Here is a 24,979-nt window from a genome sequence, read left to right on the forward strand (position 1 = left end):
GTATGTCTATTACTAGGAAGCCTTATTAAGGACAAAAAAACCCCACAAACTAAAACAGGTTTCTTGTTCCATTTCAAAACATTAATTTCTCTATTCTGCTTCTTTTTCTTAAAAACAGAATCATATTTTAAGGTGAATAATTTTTCAAAATGTAGACAAGGAAGCAAGGACAACCTTTCTGAGAAAGCAAATTGGGACTTTGTACAGTTCTACGGTTGTTGATGACAGTCAGCATATAATTCCGAACTCAAGAAGGATAACTCCTTAGAATCATAGAATCATAGAATCAGATGGGTTGGAAAGGACCTCTGAGATCATCAAGTCCAACCCTTGATCCACTACCACCACAGCTGCTAGACCATGGCACTAAGTGCCACGTTCAGCCTCATCTTAATCTCCTTCATCAATATTATACTAAACTCACAACTAGGCCTCATTTAGTAGGTTTTGATAGTCTCCTACAAGATAAGTGTTTTATTTATATCCTATTTTTAATGACATTGACCTTTATTCTTTCCAATACTGCATCAAAACAAGGTGGCTGCTACGTGGGATCCCACACAGAGTCAACAGGTAGGATCCTCGTCTGTTTTGCAAGGATGCAACCAGATGAGCTGCTTTTGCCTGCTCTGCGACTGGCCACACTTTACCCCCCCAAAACTATAATGAAACATTGTAACAGTACTAACTAGCTCCACTACAACATATTGCCTGAGCACTTCTAAAAGGTCTCTCTCTTTGCAGTTACAATAATCCCGTTTCTCAATCCATATTAAAAAACTCAGAGAATAATCAAGAAAAAACCCATCCTTATGTGCTTTTCTGAGATCTAAATTAGTTTTAAATGGAGTTTTGGTTTTGTTATGTGGGCTTTTTGGGGGGAGGAAGGGGATGATGTCTTTCAATTAATGTGAATGTGAGTCTTTCCGGAGAAAGCAAAATGTGTAAGGAATGCAGAACGGAGCCCTTGAGGTATTTGGGGGATGGTGAGAGAACAAAGTTAAGAGTGACTGAGGTGCCTCTGTTAAAACCATCTACTTTGTACGCACATGAACATTTCCTCATTAAAGATTCATAAGAACTTTATAGTTTTAATGCACATGTGGCCAGTGTTACAGTTCAATAGCCAGAATTCTTAAAAAGGAAACAAAAAAAAAAAAAAAAAAAAGAGAGGATACTTTATTTTTTTTAACTGACTTCCTTTTCAAGGGAGATAGAAACCTCCTTTTCTTAAACACCAAAGCACAGTTGCTGCAAAAGCCTGCCATTCTAAGAAAGGTCTGAGCAGATGAAAATCAAATCAGTATATTTCTGCTGTAATTTATATTCACAACCACTGCCCTTTTCCTACTTCTAAATTTCTACATTTTCTTGCCCCAACAAAGGATGAAATCATGTCCCCTAGCCATAAACTTTTTTCACAGTCAGGAAGCTGTTGGTAAGGAGGACAATGAATGGCTCCTTAACTGTAAGTGATAATAAGGCAAAAAATTTACAAAAGTATTAGGAAGGGAAGAGCCCTCCCTGCATTAAGTTTAAGGCTTGAACACAGAAGACTCAACTCTGGATTTCTGTAGGTCAGTCCAGGATAATTACGACTTCAGCAGGATCTACTCACTGTTTAAGAATGCACTGATTATGTTCTTTATGATCAGTTTTTCTGGTGCAGGTTATACTCCTGATCTGCTACAGGTTGTTGTATTTCAATGGTGGAGACATCTCTTTAAGAGCAGACATAATGGGGTAATGTTGGTGTCTCCCATCCTATTACTTTATTTTCACTGGAAAGGTGAAGGGCTTTCTGCTGCTCTGTTTCTTGTCATTTTCTTCCGTGGTCAAAAAGACCCATTTGGCTTTCCAGGGGTTCTTTTATTTTTCTCTCTGCCTGGCATAAAGCACAGATTTTATATAGAAGACAAGTAGGCATCAGCAAATCCTCAGCAAAACTACACAAGCTTGTATCAGACTGAGGGAGGACTGAATTACATGTATTAGACCTCTGGCATAGTTGTGCAAAAGAAATGTTTTTAAATGAAGCAGCAAATTGTGTAACGATTGCCCTGCAGAGAGATTACAGTTTTTAGCTTGATTTTTTGCCCCCAAGATACTCCTAAATTATTTTTTCCAATATAACACAGACGATTCACTCATTGCCAGTTTCTCCCTACAGTGTCCTGCAATGCAAATCTGAGGCATATAATTTTTAAGCAATGTTAATTACTCCCTCCTTCTCCTCCTCTGTGATGAGTGTGTGACTCCCTCTGCAGTATCCTCTTCTTATTCTAGTGCCAAGGAACACAAATCATACATCTAAGTGCAGGTCTCCATCAGTGTCCCAGGCCAGGCCCAGCCAGCCCTGCTCAAGTAATGCCTGTGGTTTGAGCACATTCAGAACAAACAATTTTCCTCCTTTTTCAGCAGCTCATTGGTTCTCTCCATTCACAGCATCAGCATCCCAGCACTCAGTCACAGCTGTCCACAGCATCTTCCCAAGCCATGTCCACCATGGTACCAACATATATTCTCCAACCCTGCTTTCTCCATCTTGGTTTTTATTTAATCCCATACTCCATTTCTCCTGATCCTATTTTTAGCTTATTTTTTATTCTTTCCACTAATCTTTTTTAAAAGCAGAGGCCTAAATCAGAGTGCTTTAAGTGTTAATATCACCATGTACAAAGATCACCTTCATCTCCAATTTGGTTGAGCACACATGGTTCCCTCATATTGGTTAATGTGCTGTTTGGCTCAGTACTGTAACACATTGGTGCAGCTGAGAAGCTCAAAAGGTATTGCTCTGCACTCTGTCGATGACATCTAAACCCCTGATAAAATAGGCAGCCTTCCTATACACTAATTTCTAATTGTGTCGAGCTTCTTGTTGTAATAAATCCAATGCTAGTGTCCCTAGATTAGTAAAATACTTAATGTTCTCTGTTTGACTTTCATTCCCTAGAATTATTTGGCAAGAAAATTCTCTATATCCCCAGATAATTATCTCACTATTGGCCTCAGGAAGACAGGGTTTTTTTTTAGCAAATGACCAAATCTGTACATGTCAGGCTTAGTTAGAGATTACTAATGGGTACTACTAATCTGCCTACAAATTTTCATGCTCACAGTATTTTACAGCTACATTAAGATTGATAGATTGGACCATATGCAATAAAGTCAGTCTTAAAAGTATGCAACTTAGCTCATAGCAGCAACAGGGAAGACAGGCAAAATGTACATTTCATCAACTTAAGTTTGTTCAATAAACACCTCAAACTTTGACTCGGTACAAGCTTATTTTACAACATATTCTATTCTATTATTAAGTATTCCATAGGATTGAACAAAATTTACTCATATGCTTATGCCCACATTTAACATGGGCAAAGATAATCAAGTCGACAACTATACTGAAGGATACTGTAAACAGTAAGAGCAATTCTCATTCTGATGTCTGGATTTCTGAGAAGAAGAATATTTGATACTTTTCTGTATCAGGTATTTGATACATCCCCATAAGGAAAATGTCTTGACTCCTAAAGATGGTATTCTATGGCCCACAGCCATGGTGATCCTTAAAACATTACTTCTTAACAATCTTTTAACAAGTAAAATCAACAAGAAAAAGCATATAATTCTACAGTCCAATTGTCTTTTTTTTTCTATCATCTTATGCTTAGTAGTTTTTAATTCTTTCTGCTAAGATAACCTAATATGACTTGCTTGTAGCAAAATAATTATTTTAGCAATTAATGGTTGTATTCCTAAGCTCTAATAGGTCATTCAGAACTCTGAAACCAAAGCTTTTGTCTTTCCACAAGACCAAAATCTGACACATCCCATTTTTAAATTTTTCTTTCTTTAGAGTTTTTTCCTCATTTCTATAAATTTTTAAAAGAAATATTTTTGGCCTGATTGGTTAGTTTGAATTTTTACTACGTTTGCAAAAGTTATCCTTTAAGTGACACTATGATTTCAGCATTTCAGGTGAGAATTTTTTTACATTAAGTGTTATATATTTAGTTCATTGTATAACTTTCAGACATTCATTTAAAGGCACACTAAGCCACTGATATTGTAACTCCCTCATCATGTACAATGACTTGGTAATTAGAATTCTCAAAATCCAGTCCCCAGTTAACGAGGCTACAAATTTTCCATCCGTGCACTTCCTTCACTTAGACTATGTTAATTATAGTCCCAAACCCTGTACATATCTTTGAACTCCTTTCTCTTATTTTCTTTATGCAGTAGCAAGTTACTGTGAGAATGACTTTCACTGGGAATTTTCACACTGTTTATATACAATACACACACATATAATGTACCAAGTGAACGTTACTAGATCATTGATTGCACTGTTTAATATCATCTTTGCACAAATGTGATATTGCTTAAAACCTTGCATTACAGCCAAATGGAAACAGATTACTGAACTGTACAAGACCACATCTGAAACACAGGAACAAATTTCTGCCAGATTTCAAGTCTGAACATTTCAAATCTTAACATAAGTGTTGAGGGAGGAGAGGGGAGTGGATAAGAATCTCGATTTTGCAATTGGATAAGAATCTCAATTTCTTTAAATCTTGACCAAATCACTTTTCCATTTGTCCTCAGAATGAGTCCAGCTGCTTTTTAATGAAACTCTAAGAAGTTAACCCCTGGCTTAACCTAAAATGAACCAAACAACAACCAAAAGATCTGATGAAATTATTAACACTAGAGATTAAAAACACAGAATTAGAACAAATCTGTGCTAAGCTTTCAGAGAAGACTTTTGTTTATGGAAAGAAAAAAAAGATCTCAGAATTAAAGTTTTAACCTTCTAAGTGTTTCATTGGAGAAGTAAGTCCACATTTTAGAAGATTTTTGAAGGAAAGCTTTTTACAAATAATCTGTGTTACATTCATCTGAAGGATGGCAACACTATCTTAATGACAATATCTATTCCATTGCAGGAAAACACAATAAACAATTCTATCACACAGCCATAACGATAGTGTATAAAACATATTTCAAAAGAATTCCATGGTGCAGTAAATTAGATCTTTTTTCTCAAAAAAGTAATTTACAACCAAGCAAACCAAGAATGGGTACTCAAATTTATAATGGTTCAAATTATCTAAAAAAACCTGACAAAGCAATCCAGAAGTATGGAAGATGTGTAGAAACTGAACTGTTGAGCATTATTCTAAGCAAAAATCATGCAGATCAAATGATTCCTGATGTATTATTGCTGATGAAAATTGTGTTATATGAAGAATAGACTTAGTCACTTCAGACAGGTTTGTTGGTAAAATAAATGATACTCCTTTGGTTCTGGTAATAGTCAATCAATTTTGAGATGACAATCACAAATTAGCTTTTTAAAAAAATATTCTGATAAAGTTTACCTGCAAATAACGAGCAAAAGAACCTGGAAATTGGCAGCCCAAACCATCAAGGGGTGGTGTATGCATGTATAGGGATATTTTCCTTACCAGAACTGTAACCTTCCTGCGCAAAGCATGGTAAGCTTTATTCACTTCCACTGCCTCCATCTGTGAGAGAAGAGGAGGACAGAGCAAGAGGGACCAGAGGATACAGACCTGCAGCAGTGCCTCATATTCTGTTCTATCAGTCCCTTCTGCATTGTTCCCCTAAGTCTTTTCTGTGATGTGGTTAGGATGAAAAAAAAAAAGAAGTAAGACTGTCACATTCAATTTAATTCTACAAAGTCTTCTATAAAGTTAGGTAGGATAAAACCAAATGGGTACACTTAAATATAACAGTAATAACACCTAGAAACTCCTTGTTTTCAGCAATACAATAAAAGGAATTGAATAAGCCAGCAAATAAACCTTATACAATTCCAAATTTAACACACAAAAAATGCACAAAATAGCTGACATGCAAAAGGCAAAATGTCAGTAAAGAACAAAACCAAATTGCCTTGCCTTTTAGTGTTGGGGGATGTAGATAGCTTGCTAGGTAATTGGCTGATTGACTGTTCTGCCAGCTTTCTGGGTGAGTGGTGGAGCAGGCAGGCTGCCTTCCTTCAAGCTCACTGCTGGCAAATTGGCACTGATATTATACATGCATTCTCTTTTTTCATTTCTTTGAATCCATGCTCCTTCTGTCTCACACAGGAGCTTGAAACTTAAATGGGAAATAAAAGGTAATTGCACTTGGAACAAATATTGCCAAACTGCCAGTATTGTTCTGATCTATCAGTTCATACTTCTCTAACCTGAATTTATCCTAGCAACTGATATAAACAGTGCACTCATGTGTAGCTAAGTTAGAAATATATGATGATTCATGGTATTCTTAGTGCCAGAACACTGACTTATGAGCTAGAGGTAATAATACCTAAATAGCATTGCATATAAAAGGATTTTCTCAAAGTCAAGACCAACACAAGTTACCCATATCTACTACTATCTCAATACTGAAAAAAAGAGAAGTACCATTTCTAGTTTTAGTTCAGCCTGCTTGATGTACAAAAGTCAGTAGCACCTGCTCTCACAGTTTAGTCTTTTTACATTAGCCCATTACAAAGTTTGACAGTAAAATCTCTATCTAGTATAAAAGGTTCTTTCAGTCATTCGGCAAGACCAATAATACCGTGCGTGATTGCGTCTGCTTTTTGCTGGCTCACCACACTTCATTAGGGTTTGTTATTCATATATCAACTTTTAAATGTTGTTGAACTACACAATGATTTAAAAAGGTCATCAGAAAAGCTTTGGTTTCAGAAAATGTTAATTTCATGGAAATCTGATTGTGGGTCACAATATAGTGTAAATGCTGTTTACTCTTCCCAGGGATTTTGCAAGTTGTAAGTTTTATGTAAACCCAGTTAATGAAAACAATAACTACCTCTGTTCTCAGATGCAACTAACATACCAAGAAAACAGGGTAATCAATGGGACTTCTTCATAGTATACCACCAGTGATTTAAATAGCACACTACAGCAACATACATGCAACCTCTGAAACATGCAAGCATTTAAATAACTAAATAAAAATCCCACATCTAATGCTTTACAGTTCATTAAAAATGCTAGAGTTTTAGTCAACTGAACTTCAACCTCACTGAGACACATCAAGTATTTAAAGAAATGAATTTGCAAGGTTTATTTAGCAAAAGAAAGTGTGGCACACCACGAGTTAGCCCATTACGTGAGTTGAAGCAACAACAGCAACAATGATACACCTATACCAGCTTTTGCGTACACTGGTATGAGCCCAGAGTCCTGAAGAGTTCATGCCTGTTGCTGGCACATACTCAACTTTATGTGTCCATTATACACCCCTCATAAATCATAGTTCTACATTCTTTGTAGGTATCAACTAGAGTTGTGCTTCCCAGCCTGCACCTACCTTTTTTCCTAAAAAGCTTGCTACTGGAACAGCTGCTCAGTGGCATGCCAACTATGTTTCTTCATGAAAAATTGGCTGTTCACACGAAAAAGGGTTGAGCATTAGGGAGCAGCGTCTCTATAACATGGAGGTGTGGAAAAGCCACAAGTGCTACTGAGAGGCATTAGGTGGGCTGAAAGAATGAAACCTGGTTTAGCTCCTTTTGTGAGCATTAAAGCCTAATTCTTTTATCAAGGAATTGTCATATGAAAATGTTTTTCTGGATTTATGGGGGATACGGGCCAAAAATAAGTAAAAATAAAGGACTTCATGCACACCTATGGAATTTTTAAAATAATTATACAGGTATAGAATAATAGATATAAAAATAAAGTACCTATGTCTTGGTACAATATTTCAACACAAGAATAAACAGACAGAATGATATAAGAACACAAATACATTGAAAAGGGACAGAAACATATTTTTTTATGATGCTATAGGAACCACTTGCCAAGGAAATGAGTATGTCACCTAAAAGCAGAGAACTTTTGAGATTTTTCAAAGAGATATCTGAAATGAGAAAACAAGACTTTAGAACATGCAACTTAAACATAGAGATGGGAAGACCAGACATTTCCTTATGTCAGCATGAACAAAAGAAGAAGTTCTGCACAAAGACCATGTCCAACATGTGCTACTGGTGACCCCTTACAAACACTTGGTGCCTTCCCATGTTCCATATATGTCCTTCACCTCTCTGCTAATACTTTTTATTTTATACAATTTTCCTACTTGTGTTAAATGGTTTTCATTCATTGTCACTGCTTAACATAAATTAGAACAAGGCAAGTAGAAAAGCAGTAAATGAATGAATGAAGGAGAAATTATGTCAGAGCTATTAGCCAAGATGAATTTTCTCATCTTACAATAAGACAGAATCTGAATACAAGAGTAGATAGCTTTATGAAACCATGGAGCAGCTGTTGTGCAATAACATAGTCAATCAGGAAAAATAAGTGAAATGTCTCATTTGGTTCTGAAGGAAAGGCATTTAATTTGATTTACACACATAAACTACAAAGCAATCATCACAGATCACTACTCAAACACCTGAATGCAAGGAAATCAGGAGAGAAGACCTGTAACAACAGGTCTGTATCTTACCCTCTGCGCAGATGACTGAATTTAAAAAAAAAGTTCTAAAGAGGGAAAAATGAAAAGAACTGCCCCTACCCACCCAGCAATCTCAGCACCCAACCTGAAAATAGGGACAAGAGAAATAAAAATAGAATGAAAAGAATTAATTCAATGTCACCAGCAGGAAGCTTTAAATTTTCCCTGAGCTTCTTTAAGTGACCATTTGGTCATCACTGGCTTGTTACACAAGATTAGAGAAAGCAGCTTTGTACAGACTTCCTAAACTCTAAAGTCATGGTGAATTTCCCAAGGATATTTATTTACTGTATGTAGATGGTCCAGAGGGGTCTTTTCTATATTCAGCTGTATAACAGTTTTACAACATAAACATGACTTCTGAATGTTAAACTAAGCTGAAGTTGTACTCGTCTGAGTATTCAACTAACTGGATTAAAATTCATTTTTCAGACTATAAAGAGAGTACATATGCATATTATATACAAAATAAATCTTTGCAGATAGTAATCTTAGTTTAAGATACATTTCAGGCTTTGTGCCCATAATTTTTTTTTTTAGGATATATACATTTCATGGTTATTTTCATGATGTCACTAAGAGATTACCATATTTTTGGCTTGCTTAGACAAGGAGAGTGAGTATTACTTTACTGTTTATAAATGGTGAACCCTACAAAGAGAAAAGTATTAGTTTAAGTCAAAGAATAACAGTACTATAAAATCATACTGATAAAAATACATTTAGATCACAGATAATAAAAAGCAGAAATAAAGATTTGAAGTAGCCTTCAAAATAATCTGTTCAGTTTGATACTGTTTATGCATGGACAGGGCTTACTACAGTTAGAACTTGCAGCTTATGACATGAATTTTTGCATATCCAGAGATGAATCTTCCCTGGGCATCTGCAAGGACCATCAACATTTATTTATTTATTGCTTGATGCAGAACATGGCTTCAGGAGCTTCGCCTGCTCCTCCCCTTTTGCTAAAAAAGGCTTAGAGAGGGCATATTGGATATTTTATGCTGGTAACCTGATCAGGGCCAGTACTGAAAAAGTACCTTGCTAGCACGGTCATGGTTAAAGAAACTGTCAGATTTGGACTGATAAGGACTTATTGGTTAAGGTTGCAAAGATGCATAAAAAGAAAAATAAAAAAAAAAACCTGTGGCACATTACAATTTCTTCTCCTTGGACACTATAATTTTTAGGGACATTATTCTGAACTGAACTTTCAGTGTTCTTAATGGAGTGCTGGAAAGCAATTAATGGAGTGGCTCGTTTATGGTGTATATGCTGAGAGGGAGAGTTGAACAAATTTTATTTTATTCCTGAAAATTCTGTCTGGCTGCTACCCATTCTGGTCTTACATACTGAAATGTTTTTGTAAGTTCACATAACTCTGTACACTAGGAAAGCTTAATACAGTATTTAAACCTCACTCAAATGGGAGAATTGTCCCTTGTGAGGCACTTGCACTTCTCAGAAATACCTAAAAGTAATTAACGGTACAAAGCAGAAAAAAGCATCAAATTCTCAACTTAGCTGCTGACACAGTACAGAAAACACTGTTTTGTTCTGAACACAATGTACTTTAAACTACCCTTTCAGCTGAAAAGCACGTCTTTAAGGTCTTCTAAAAAGTATTAACTTACTTTGCATTAACAAACAAATGTGAATATTGAAAATAAAAAAATGAAAAAACCCACTTGGTGAAAGTAACAAATGCACCATATGTCTGGGGTACATCCATTAGCTGTAAAACTTTCTTTCATTGGCCATTAATTATAACATCATAACAAAAGTGTTACAGTTATGGCCAAAGGGGTGTGCTTTTTAATAAATTTGGCTTTTTCAGGCACCTACAGCTAAAATATTTTTTCCTGGTTAAGAATCTTTCATATTCTTTCATAGAAAGAGATTAATTGACTTTAAGAGATTCAAGTTGCCCCTTTGGCAGTTTTCTGGGTTATAAAAGCATGATAAAAACATTTTACTTATGCTTCAACAAGTTTCTTGTATTATGCTAACTCAAGTGGATTATTTTTAACTTAAACTGCTTATTTTTTACCAAATGAAGCTCACTGTCATTGCATAAAAAAATGTATTCCAGTCTTTCAAGTTCACAAGCAAATAAAAATACACATTTTGTTCCAGCACAGTTTTTCTCTCTGTATTCTCCTCAGCAAAACACTTTGTAAAGTAGCACATAGAGGAATTTGGTAATTCTTTTTTCACAGAATATATGCGTAGCTCAGACTATACAAACATCCTCTATAGCTCTCCCAGTCACTTTCCATTTCAAGAACGAGGCAATTTGTGTTAACACAAGACAGCTTATCATGTGCTAAGTCTGCATGCAATTTTCTCGTGAGAACAACCATTTTGTACCTACTTGACACACGCAGTACTATACTACACCCAACTAATCAATTCTATCTATATTAAGAAGTGGGGAGAAAAACTGCCCACAGCTGTTATATTACATCAGCTTTCCTAACTACTTCAGACAACTCATTTTGGGGATTTTTTTTCCCTTTAAACTAAATTGGCATAAAACATAGCACTTCTTTCTATTTCCTTTCAATTCAATTCTATTTTTTTATTTTGTCTTCTCGGAGATTACTAGCGAAGCGCAAGTGTCAGAGAACAAGCTATGCTTTCTGCAGACAACCCCAGAAATTCTGAGGGCAGCACACTCCCAGGGTTATTGGGTACTCTCGGAGCATTTATAGACTAGCATGATATGAATCAGTAATAGCATGTTTTTATCAGAGGTCTCACAGACTAGTCTAGAGACATGCACTTCTGGCAGACATTAGCTTACATACATAAGGGTGAGGTTTTTTTGTATAGGTAAGCAAATGAGAAATATATATCAATTAATATCAAGATAGAGATGGAGATATAAAAAAAAGAAAGTTATCAGTAGGGCCCAGAAAACTCTATGGGAGGGAAGGATGGAGTTTGGAGCTTTTCTTCTAATACTCACTTTTACCAAACAAGACCATGATGTTGAGATGCTCCTAGTCAGAACTTGAGGTCTCTCAAATTTTATGTATGGATACTACCAGATGAGGCACCAAACTTTTTGGTTTTCTTGACAGTAAACATGTTAAAGACCACATGGCATCTGAATACAAGAAACATTATAGCATTTTCTGGAGTTTAAAAACATTATTCCACCAATAGCCTATGTTTTGAGCCTGAGGGATCAAAACCACACACCGAACAGAAGGATTCAGCTATCAACTTACACCACAGTTCACTTCACAAGATTAGCACAGTTGCTGACAAACTAACACTAATTTTTATCAGCTTGGCTTCCCAGTATGCTTCTCTCTGACTTCATATAAACTACTCTTAAACCCTATTTCTGTTTTTCCTACTTCTCCAACCACTCTGCCTTTCTTTATAGAAAAGGTACATAGGTTGCATCAGTCCTAAGTTGTATAGTTCAGCTTTATCAATCCAAAAAGATTCTCTATTTTGTGACTATAAAACAGTCAAAATGAAATAGTGGTATCTATGACAAAGATGTTCCTGAAACTGCTGTGTCCTCCACAGACCATTTTTACTTTGCTATGCTAGCATTTCCAACAGAAATTGGTTTTGTCAGGGAAAAAAAATGCAAATAGTTACACTCAAAAGTCTAGCAATGCAGCCTGGCAAACCTCTGACATCTTAAGTACCACACACATGCCAGCAGTTGGCAATTTCGTGGCCAAGATGAAACCATAGTTTCATGCCAGAACTGGAGGAATGTAATCTCAGCCGTACATTCAGAATGACATAAACGCCCGTCATGCCAATGAGCTGCTCCTGCAAGGGAATGCAGTGCTGACCAAGTCTTAGATCTCATTATAAAGCACAGAGTTAAAAGCTAAGGCATGGCCTGGTAGCCAATGTTGTTTCTATCAGAGGGAAAAAAAAAACCACCACAGAAGCAGAGAAATGAATGTAGCAGTTTAGGAGGCAAACAAAAAACAGGTTTAAGGTAGAAAAAAAACCATGGGAAACACACTTTGTGCTTTGATAGCTACTTCATGGTTGTAGGATTCACAGCACATATGCCTATTAGAAAGAGGGTAATGTAATTTTCCTTTTAATTTCTAACTCCTCTGTATCTGACAGGCATATTAAGAATAGTAAGAGTTTAATAATTCCTGATAGAATGCTAAATCTCTTTTTGATAATGCACACTAGGACATGATGGGTTCTGGAGTTTGGATGGGTTAGAGAGTTTGAGGAGGGTTGTTTTTTTTTTTTTCAACTTGGTTTTGGAAGGGATGTGTCAAAGAATGCACATACCCACCTTTTGCATTACTAAATAAGTTATTGTTAGGCATAGAATGGAATAAAGAGATCCATAAAGGACCACAAAATTAAAATTAAAAAATTATTTTTAATTCAGTTTGCCTATTTTGACTTGTGACATTGATCCTGCCTCTGTTTCTCCTTCTCTGGTTTCTCTGCAAAATTTCCATGCAATGACTGCAAATTAGATATGCTTCTTCTGCGCAATTCATTAAAACACTGCCTGCAGCTGAATGATATTTACTTTGAAAAGCATTTCACCCCACATTCCTTTACCAACAGTGAGGACCAACAGTGGTTTTTCCAAGTACAATTTTTTGTTCCATGGTATTTTCGGAGGTTCCTTAGGTCTGCTGTTGCTTCTTCATACTTACGTAACCAGATAGATATTTTTTCATCAAGCTACACTAGTCAGGGCATCCATGGATCTCTCTCATTTTATATGTAAAACACTGAACCCAGAAAATATACTTGTGTGTACCAGTTGTGATGATAGATAGGGGAGTATCAGTTTTGCAAACTCAAATGCCTAGTGCAGGGTCAGTATTTGGTTAATTGCATTAACTTTTGCTTGGCATATTTCTAATTTAATATTTTTCACAGAAAAAAACCCCAGCATCCAACAAAACAGCCACAGCTGACTTCCATCCATTAAAAAAAAAGTAAAATACAAATTTATACAAGTAGGCCTATTTGCTACCAGCATTCTATCAATTTTTAATGACATTATGTTAATACAAGTGTTTTATATATGGATCCATCTTCTTTGTACTTTTCCCTGTGACATCTGATTACACCAGGTTATATTACTGGAAGAATAGACAAAATTTATGTCTGGATTAAAATGGGAGCCCATAAAGAAGATAACAACAGAAGGACAACCACATCCCCTGCATTGCCTCAGGCACAAAGATGTGCCAGAACTGACTCAGTCCTGTCACAAAAACAGCCTTGTCACCTAAGACAACAGGTTGAGAGTCATCTCCCTCCCTGTCTAAAACTCATAACACCCTGTGCTATTGAGCCTACCCTATGCTTGGATTGGTGTGAGACTTAGTGAGAGCCCCTTCCATAGCTGTAGTCAAAGCTAAAATGTTTTCTGATAGAGGACAATACATCAACAGAGCATCAGTATCCTCTATCTGCACTTAGGTATTTGTGTCCAATAAGACTGCTTCCCAGTCAGGCTAGGAGTGCATTTAAATGACTGCATATGGTAGAAAAGCAAAATAATTGGTATTACACAAACACCAATGAACTTTTTGTTATGTTTTCTCTCTCTAGATAGGCTAAGATCTCTCAGTATTACTAGATTTGGAGATATTAGATAAACAATACAGATGAAAAACAGAGAGGTAGAGAAAGATCAAGTGATGTGACAAAAATTGAAAGAAAATTGATGACAAAATTTAAAAGAATCATTTGTCTCAAATAAAACCCTCTTCTTTCATAGATTTTCTTCTTTCAAAAGACTCTTGTTTAACATCAACATGTAAATATTATATTATGTGACTGTTACGCTACAGCATGCATAAAATTCCCTATTTACACAAATGGCTTTATGATTAAGAAGGATTAATTACTTTCAAGTAAAAGATATAGAAACTAAAGAGCTATATTTTAATTGACTACAATGCCTAAAATGTAACATTTTCCAAAATTAGATGATGACAAAAGAAATCTATCGGTAAATACTGTCAAGCAACAAATTTGTTCAACATAAACAGTAAGTTAGAAATAATAAGATAATTCTAGCTAAGTAAGTGATAGGGGAAACTTCTCATTGTAACATTAAATTTTATTTGCAACAAATAAATACATTTGTAATTTCTGCATGATTTACAAGATATAATTCAAATTTTGTAAATGTTAATGAGGATTTCATACTAAAAAAAAAGCCTTCACAATGAGGAACTGAAGATATTTGGGTGCTATGAGGGTCATTTTCATATCTCCTTTCACTCTCGTATCAGACTCATACCAGCCTCACCAATCCATGCCATTAAAATTTTAAAATATTAAAATGACTTTATAAAAATTGTGTTTTATAGAACTAAATTAATTTTATGGGAAAATACTTTTTTTAAACATGAATTTAATTATTTTTCAATAATTCAAATAAATGTTACCGACTTCATTGACAGATACATGAAGCCAGATATTTAAAGAACACATTTATTTAAGTGAACATCTCTATCCTCTGTCTGTACCAGAATAAATGTGATGTTGGCATTACTGAGTAACATGACCAAAATTATCACACTTACAGTGGACCAAGCACCAAAGAGAGGCAAAATCCCTGGGCTGCAGCCATCACAAAGAAAGATTGGCCTCAGAAGATGCAGAAGGAGCTCCAGGATAAGTAAGGAATCTGGTTCTAACTCAGGGATATGGTACAAGCCCCAGAAAAAATATCTTGCAGCAACTGACCATGGCATTTAGTACCAATGAAAAAAAGAAATGGCTAAGCAGATGTGGGTATTAAGCTCTGAAAAATACAGCCCAATTTACTAGCTTAACACTCATTTTCTTGGTAGAAATTGATTCTTTCATGCTTCAGAATGAGCCTCAAAAACTATTAATTTCAGAAAAAGCTATTCTAATTTTAGGTGATACATTATTATTATATGCACAAGTATTTTCTTACCTCTTTCTGATCTGTACACTGCCTATGTTCATTGTTTGGGCTTTTTCCCTTCCTGTAGTTGTAAAGCACTTTATTTCTCGAGTATCTCCAACCCTTCAAATCAATTATTTGCAATAGACATGTCTCTGAATGAACAGGTACCTTAACATCAGTAATTCATTAATTTTCAGAACTTTGCTTTTTAAGCTCAATTATTATAATTGCCTTTGCAGGCAATAATATAATTATATTGCAGGCAAACACACCTATTGATTAAAAAACTGCTATCTGCATCAAGCAGTGACAAAGGGAACAATCCTGCCTCATGTAAACACTATTTCATCATAATTAAACAGATAGTCTCTTCATCTGACACTGAAACCAAAAGGGTAACTCAAAGTTCAATGACTGCCAAGAGGATCATGAATTGTTTTCAGTCTAGTTCAGAGCAAGTGCACAAAGCACAGCCTTGCTCCAGGAGAAAAATCATTCCCTGTGACTATTCCCATCCTTCCTCACCTACCAGAAGATGATCAACCACTTCAAATAGTAATGAGGTCTTTTGTGAACTATTACAACAGACCAAGACAATAAGAAATTTTACATGGAAAACTGCTTATATTTCCCCAGGACTCCTAGACATATTACTAGACAAGGAAAAGCAATGGTTGCAGCACCTGTACATATTTAAGTTGAATTTAAACAAAGCACCTGTTTGTTATCATCATCAACTAGATCTAGAGAATTTACTAAATCCATGCAGGATTTGAAATACAAGAAGTGACGAGAAAAACCTCAGATGTTTGAAATGAATTTCCATTTATTTTCCTTTCTTCATATTTCTCCAAATACAAAAACTAGATTAAACCAAACAGTTTTATTCATACCACAACTACTGACACAACAAGCAACTCTAAGAAACAGATTTGTCAATTGCCTTTCCCTGAGTAACATCACAGCATTTCTCTAAACAAAGCTAAATGGCATTTGAGGTCCACAAGACTATTAATCTATTTTCTGTTAAAAGTGCTTGCATGAAGTTAGGGGCACACTCCTTAGCTGCAAGCTCTTCAGGGGGAAAAAAAAGGATAGTTGTACAGCTGGATACTGGTTGTCATTTTGAAATATTATTAGTTCATAATAATCACTAGTTCTCTGTTTTTACAAGAATCCAAAAAAGAACACGTAATTCTAAATCTAATTTATGAAGTTTCTAACTTCAAAGATGTCATACACATGTTGAAAGTAAAATTGTTTAACAATTTCTTTCAGCATATTTCCAATCTTTCACAGTACCTAGGAAGAACATCTGTTTCTTCGTGTGTGTGTGCACACACATTTCAAATGTATGGGCAGGGAAAAAACGAAGAACCCAGCAATTTAGAGAACGTAAATTGCATGCTTAAAAATGTACTTTACACTTTCACTACCTGAGTTTTGCTAAAGAACTTCTAAATATCCTATTTTTATACCAACTGCATAACCACATGTTTTTTCTATGGTCTAATTTTCTGTGCTTATCTTTCCAGCCCTTTTCATCCCTCAAGTTAATGTGTTATTACTTCAGTCACACACCACAACATACCATTGCAGAATGTCACACTGAAATCCACTGAAAGTAGCTTTTAGGCAAACTTGTCTAATAGCAACTGAGGACAACATGCGGCTGCACAGCACTGACACATGGTTGGTAACTTTACATTACAGCAACACTTAATAAAAGAACATACAATCTAAGTGAGACATGGTTGAGTAAGGCTGATCTATACAGTTAAAAAAATAAAAAAAAAAATAAGTGCAATTCTAAATTCTTACAGATATTTCAGTACTAGTTTTCTTTGTCTAGAAACATTTCTAGGAATATTGCAAAAATGTAACAAAGCAAGTTTCTGTAAAACAGTCACTGCTGCAGTACTAATGACACGGCATGCTTTTCTTCTGGGTCAACTGTGAAAAACACGTGTAATCTTGCTTAGTGATCTTTCAGCCTGATTTCCCAAGAAAACACTGCTTATGCAATCATGGTCTGTTTGTGTACTTTCTTTATTTTTGTTTGCTGGTTCCCTCCCAATAGCTTCTGAACCCATCAAAGAGTTTCAGTCACTGGGACAAAGGAGCAATAGTCTCAGAGGTAATTATGCTCCTATAAAATTAATGAAAAAGTACATTTGGTTATAAAACAGAGACAGAGACTTCATACATCCACTTCAGAAAATATCAAGTACACAATCAATCCTATCAAGCACCAGGAAGCCCAGGAAGCGGAGAAGCCATGACAGGCTGCCCCAGCTACACTTAACATGGGGAGGTAGCTCAGGACTCGGGCTGTCCAGGTAGCTGTGATGCAGTGCTGCTCTGCAAAGTAAGAAAATTAGTAGTGTAGATAATAGCTGAGATACATAGTGTTTTGTGCCAGCTAACATCAGGATGAGGGTGACAGATTTAATTTTCTAGACTGGATCTTGACATTGGGTCCAGCACAGCTGGAGCACCTGGCCCAACCACCTCAGTCTCTGTCTCCAGAAGCATCACGTGGACTACAGCTGGACAAATATCCTCAAGCATAAAAAGACTTGCCCCAGTTGTTTCTAATACTATTGCTTTGCTGCACACTGTTGGGAGACAGCAATGTCTTTGGAGCAGCATCCATACCATATACTGCCATGATAAGGCATCTGCTAGTAACCTGGTAATCTGCACTAACCTATGATTCCTTGGGTAATAGCAATGGTTAACTCCACTGACCATAAGTTAAAAAACCCAAACAAATACATAAAAATAATTTTTTTAAAAAGTAAACTAATTCACAGATTTTTCTATTTAATGTATTGTTCCAATCTGTGGAGTAACTATACCATCAAATTACATAGACAATTTTTCAGTTGTTCATACCCTTCCAAATATTTTAACTAAATGAGAGCTTTTGGATTGCTCAGACTTACTTGAAAGGGCTACCTCACTCTTTAAGAGCTTTGAAAGCCCAATTTGCCTTTCTTTTATGGTACCTAGAGCATATGAAAAACTTATTAAATGTGTGTGATGCTGTCCTGCTCAGATCAATGCATCTCCTGGGAAGACAGGACACTGACTGCAGACAGGGAACGCACTGAAACTGAAACTATTACAAGTTGTCAAGTCTTTGCCCCGAGCTTCAGATCCAAACTGAATTTTCAGCCTCCTGAATGTGAAGATAGCCACATCCACAGAGTGTATCCCAGAAATGAGTTCAAGGTGCGCATTCTTATTTATGGAATTTATGGTCTGTGGATCCCTTCTGATTAAATTCCACAAAGCTCTTCATATTTTAATAAACACTTCCTTTACCACACTTGCTTCTAAAAAGCTCATTTATATTCTTACCTACACTTTTGATTTTATTCCAGATCAAGGGCTACATAACTGGACACCATATAATACTTAAGTTTACAGAAAGTTTTTATTCTCACATGGTACTTAAATAACGATATTCTCTTCTTAATGTCTCTTGTTAGTACTGCAGTGTAAGCTCACAGGCACAGAGGGACATCATGCTCCAGATGCCGTAACACATTCGTGAGCCAATCTTTCCAAATCAGCACAAGACAGCAATTCCTAGTTTCAGAAAACTTGAACTGTGGAAAGAGACTGCCATCTCTACAGATCACTCATGAGTCACTGTTCATATACACACAAAACCAGAAAATGCACCTTTTGTGGGACAGTGTTTTTCAAAGCAGTTTCACAAACTACCCAGTAAAAATACTAATGTTTCATACATATATTTTAAATATTATTATATAGTTTTTATTACAGACACCATTAAAGGATTCATTTTTTATATTAATAAACTATTATTAAATATAGTATTATCCATTAGCTCAGTTGGTTAAAGCATGGTGCTAATAATGCCAATGTCACGGGTCCGATCTCTGTACAGACCATTCACTTAAGAGCTGAACCCAATGATCCTTGTGTGTCCCTTCCAACTCAAAATATTCTTTGATACTGTGATCTATTATTAAAAGGGAAATAGCTGTACCCCAAACATGCTTTTCCTTGGTTGGATGGTTGTATCCCCTGAAAAGCTAATATCAGATTTTTGTTTACAGCAGCAATACAGTTGTAAGACAACCTGAAATAGAAACCTTGTAATTCTCATGCTATGGTTGAAAAAAACTGCAATTTTCTGGAAAGTCTGCAGAAACAAATACAAATCAGGTGCAATCATATTTTAAAACACCTAATCTTGTAAACTTAACAGTATTTTAAAGGAAGCTAGATTTTCCTGCTACTGTACTTCATAAGATTCTCTGCCTCCCCTTTCAGGCAGAGAATGAAAGTTCCTGGTCCATTTTGAGGAGCCATGAACGTCGACAGCAGCTGCTGTCATAGTTCTCTGTTTTAAGCACCTGAAGCACTGCTCTGAATAAGCTTCTGTGGAAAAGGCACAGAGCTGAGGAAACCTTTGTCCAAGGGCTAGGAGCACTCGTCCAGCTGTAGTTCATTCACACTCACCTCCTAGTAGACTATTCCAGCTGTTCTCAACCCTCCAGCTGAAACAGGGACTTCACAGATATTGATAAAAAACATATGGGGCCAGAGTGGCCTCTATGAAACAGAAACAGCGGCTGAACTTGATGAGAATGTCACCACTGGAACTCGTCTTCAATTCACGGACCACTTATGGATTTTGTAGTAACACCACAGCCAAACTGAATTATATACAGAGGAGATGATACTCACTTCTGTAATGTTGTGAAAAATCAGCACAAGACAATGAAAAAGCTTTAGATCATGAGGCAATACACCTAAGACAGTTTTTCTGGTTTTTCCCTGTTCTCAGTACTGTTTGAAATGCCTTTTCAGGTTGAAGTATTTCTCTCACTAGCTAACTACTGAAGTTCTTAAAAATGCATGCCGAGTATCATTGCCCAATGTAAATTAAACCTTAAAAAGAAACCCCAGAGGAAATGTTTTTCTGTAGTTCTAAACAGTAATGATTTACTTACATTACATTAGAACTTAATTTACTAATTTCCCTTCTTGCAATGAATTTGTAATCCTATCCTATGTTCTAAATAATTTTGTCTAAAATACTTGCAAATTCTTTACAAACCTCATATCACTATTACACCTAAGATTAAACCAGTTAGTAAATAATACACCACTCTTCATTCCATACAATTTAATATTCTCTTCCATTTAATATCTTAATATTTGACTATTAACCACAGGCAGACAAAATGCAGCATTCCTTCACACAAATGTTCAGATGGCTAGCTTTATCCAAACCCTTCAAGGTGCTTAAGGGATTGCTCCAGACCTTGAAATAAGTTATTTTGATATTATAGTTAGAATATCTAAACATCTCAGTATTGTATACTTACCCACCTTATTACACAACTATAAACAACGTGCACATCACACACATCTACAGTAAAAATATTAGTTGATATGTCATCAACATTAGTTGATATATAATCAATGTAATCAATCAACTAACCAATTAGTTGATATGTAATTTCTTTGCATATGGAAATACTCATACAACACAGAATATATCCATGCATTCATGAATACAGCAACTACTTTATATCAACAGCTCAACATAATGAATGTATTCTTACAAAGCAGTGTAAAAATTATTTAGCTTAAGCTACAGGAGGTACTGTAAGATAGGCATGACATAATTACTCATTTTAGATGCACTGCCAACATAAGTTGCCTATAGATATAAAAAGTAACCTTTTAGGCTTGCTCACATGATTATTCTCAAATGAGTGACCTATATATACCAAAAGTAGTGTTATTATAGTATAGGTGTTACTGCTTATTCATTTCCATTTAAGTTTCCAAATGTTTTCTTCCTAACTCATTAGCTGCTCCTAAGCTCCTCTTCCCCCCTCCAAATACTGGCTAGAAATACACAGTCATGGAGATTTATCAGTATCATCATCTGCTTCAGTGATAAGAACTGTCTAATTTCTTGAGATTATAATTAAAATACAGAAAAAAAAAATAAAATTAGTATGAATTAAAATGGAAGACTGGAGACCAACGAGTTAAATAAGTCAAACTACATGTCAGGTATATTAGTGTTACCATTACATATACCAGTCTTCACTGTGATAGTGTACATAGTGTAGTACAAGCCCTTGACTGGATGTTTATTTTAGTTCCAAATTGATGGCAGTGCTTTCCTGTATTTTCCACGTTCATCCCCATGCACTCATTCTTAGGCTGTTTCTTAACCTGATGACTGCCTAGAAACTCTACTGTGCAATACAGTTCAGAACATCTCAACGTCATTATCTGATGTTGTTTCTATATTTGAAGTACAAAGACTTTTTAATTGAAGGTGGAATGAGGCTGATCAGTTACTCACAGTCTCTCCAGGGATCTCAGCCCGAAGAAAGAGCCATTCTTCAACCACAAGATCTTGTTGTTACTCAAAATCCTACAAGAAGTCAGGACATAATCTGGTTAACAGAACATGATAATTCCACTGATTTAAAACACGTAATTATAGTAAGTGACTGCTCTGTAAAATACGACTCACAAAATTCACTGTTTCATTTGCATTTTCCCATCATAGCAGTAAATAAAGATTACCATTTCCCAAAGTGCATAATTTCTTCTTTATTAAATAAAAGTACAGTCAAGAAATATGTCAACAAATTAATTTTGACTTCCATCTTGAAAATTCTAACACTGCTAAATGCCCACAATTCACTAGTAGATTATAAATTGCCACAAAGGTACTTGTTGGGCTTCCCAGTCTGCAAAAAGGCTGATAAAGCAAAAGACATGTTAAAAATACTTCAAGATTAGAGGACGATAAAGTCACTTTGCAGTGAGGTAGCAGGGAGGTACAAGAAATCATACCATCAGTGGCTGACATACACAGAGAAGCATTTGATTTTCTATAGGAGAGACAAACAAAAACAGACAAGTCCAAAAGTGTTTTCCTGTTGCAACCTCTGCATAGTAGAAATTCAGTTATTAAGCTATGCCTGGTCCATGGAGCACCACCATCATCACATACACATGCAAACTTGCCCTGCATCCAGGCCACTGAAAAGTTGTCTATTCCTCCTCTTCATGTTAAACTACTATTGATTTCACAAGTGGTTTTTTCTAGTTTAGTAATTTTCCACCACTCTATATTCCCAGCTATTTCAGAAGCAATACAATGCAAACATGCATTGGTTCTGAAGATGTTATTTAAAAATCTTTCAATATTCAAAAGAAATGCAATTCATTTTAGAAGCTTGAGAAATTGATTTTTAAATAGACCTAATGATAATGCAATGTGCAGAAGAAACATTTGTCTCTGAAAAAATCTAATTCCAACTGCTTGAGCAATGAGTATTTTAATGTAACATTTACAATATATTATACTTCTCTAGTGCACAAAATTACATTTCAAAATAAGATACACAGCTTGCAGTAAGATAGAAAGTAGACAAAAAAAATTTCAAAAGAAATTTTACGCTCTTAACTAGCAAAGTTGAGACCTTTGCAATCAATCTTTTATTTTTGTAAAGTTTTAAAACAATCTGTTAAACAAGACTATCTTAACTTGTCTCACTGTTAGCATTTCCCATTGTATATGAACAGTAAGTGCTTTTACCCCAGCTTATATCTAATACATAAAATCTCAAGTCTAGGTGCAAACATAACAACGTGTAACATTGACTCATAGGGAAAGAGAAAATAATTATTGATGTAGGAAAGTTAAAATACTGCAGTGTTAGTAAGATTAGAGATTTTTTGCAAGTTATTTCTAAAATTCATATATAAATGTGTGTTTTGATGTGACCTTGTGGGCCATCCACATGGAGAACAGAAGAGCTCAGGCCTGACCTGTGTGTTATCACACTATGTTGCTAATGAACACACTTGTGCAGCAACATTTCTCCTCACCCAGAACTGGACAGTATAACCCACAACAGCAGTTCAGGATCGATCATGATCAACACACCCATGCATCTGAAAGCACACAGAAGCACACATATGCTCCAATATACACACAGTCTATTTCCATCAACTAAGAAACTCCATATCTCACAAGATCCTCCTTCTACTTCTCAGATTAAAAATCATAGGTATGACAATAAGTATTTTTCTAATCTACCAACTCTTTTTTACCATCACAGGAATACATTTCAGGAGTGACGTGACTGGTTTAAAATTTAAAACACCTAAACTAGAAAACGTAAATACATGAAATGCTCCATTGTTTTATTCTCAATATTCTATTACTTCATTCTGGTTTTTCAACTTATCATCTCTTTTGAGGCTGCACAGAACTTGAGTCAGTCAAGAAAAAAAGAAGACTCAAAATTAAAATTCGCTAGGCTTGGAAAGACTAACATCATAAATTCCACTTCATACTGGATCATTTTTCTTAATGTGCTGTGTTACAGAGAGACCAGCTTTGGTCTCTGTTACAATGACATTAGATACAAATATTATATTTGGATCACTCTGCATAGACTGATTTGAAAAGATACATGCACTTCAGAACTCTCATCTGGCTTAGGTACAACTAGTTCTGTCTTTGAAAAATTTTCATGGTGCCAATTTGTTTTTCCAGCCCTCTATTCATTCTGCTCAGAAAAAGATGGCAGTCTGAACTTTGTTGGCAACTCCATCAAAATGCAGCACAAGTCAGCTGGTCTCCTACTCTGTGTCTCCCTCCATGCAGCCCTATATGTGTAGACTGAAATCAGTATCATTAACCCACAGAAAACAAACTCCTAGAAATTCAAGAAAACTATCAAACTAGTAATAAATCACAAAATTAAGCAGAACATTTAGTTCATAAATGGAACACAGTTCATAAATTAGTAAACACAGTTCATATTCTTCAATACTGCTATCTCATTTATTTTTACAAAAGATAAATTGAGTCTTGAAAAATATGACACCACAAAATTAACAACAAAAATAAAAAATAAAAAATAAAATTAAAAAAAGTTAGCTATGTAGATTTGAGTTTCCAAATGAAAACTTTCAAATATTTACACCAGACTTTCACAGAGATTTTCGCAGAGATTAGGTTTCCTTTCCTGAAGTTTCCTTCAGGGTCTCCTATTCTCTGCAGTGCCAACTAAAATTCAGGTTTTATAAACAAAGTAATACGGCTATCATAGTTAAAATACAATTCTTTTTCTGTTCACAATCACAGCTTTAGAGAATCCTAGCATTCCAATAAGGTCCGTAGGGAAAAGAACATCCTCTGTAACAATACAAATTATGTACATTTTATTCAGCTGGTTGGTACTGCTACATAGGAAGAATCCACCTGCTTTTGATTAGCTTTAGAGATGTGCAAGAACTTGCAACAGGCTGTTATCAAGAAGGATTTGGTTTGCACTGAAGGTCAATTCTGTGAATACAACAAATAACCTCTCTGACAAACATAAATCACATTATTTGTCATAGAGTAATGCATCACTTAGTAAATTTTTGATGCAACTCATAACATTCTTCTCTTCTGAGGACATTTGCTGTGGGAATGAGGATAGAAGAGAGGAAAGTTTTGGTTGCAGT

At 35.5% G+C, this 24,979-nt stretch overlaps 1 protein-coding gene across 1 annotated transcript in view; it reads right to left on the reverse strand.

Annotated features, from left to right (window-relative positions):
• The window catches only part of ADGRA1 (adhesion G protein-coupled receptor A1), a 266,278-nt gene that overhangs the window by 201,604 nt on the left and 39,695 nt on the right, over positions 1-24,979 (reverse strand). The window contains exon 2 of the mRNA XM_027648135.1: positions 21,807-21,878. Within this exon, the coding sequence (XP_027503936.1) occupies positions 21,807-21,878 (72 nt within the window). The remainder of the gene's footprint in view (positions 1-21,806; positions 21,879-24,979) is intronic.

This window comes from Corapipo altera, unplaced genomic scaffold, assembly GCF_003945725.1.
Source record: "Corapipo altera isolate COAL_440 unplaced genomic scaffold, ASM394572v1 56, whole genome shotgun sequence".
Taxonomy (NCBI): domain Eukaryota; kingdom Metazoa; phylum Chordata; class Aves; order Passeriformes; family Pipridae; genus Corapipo; species Corapipo altera.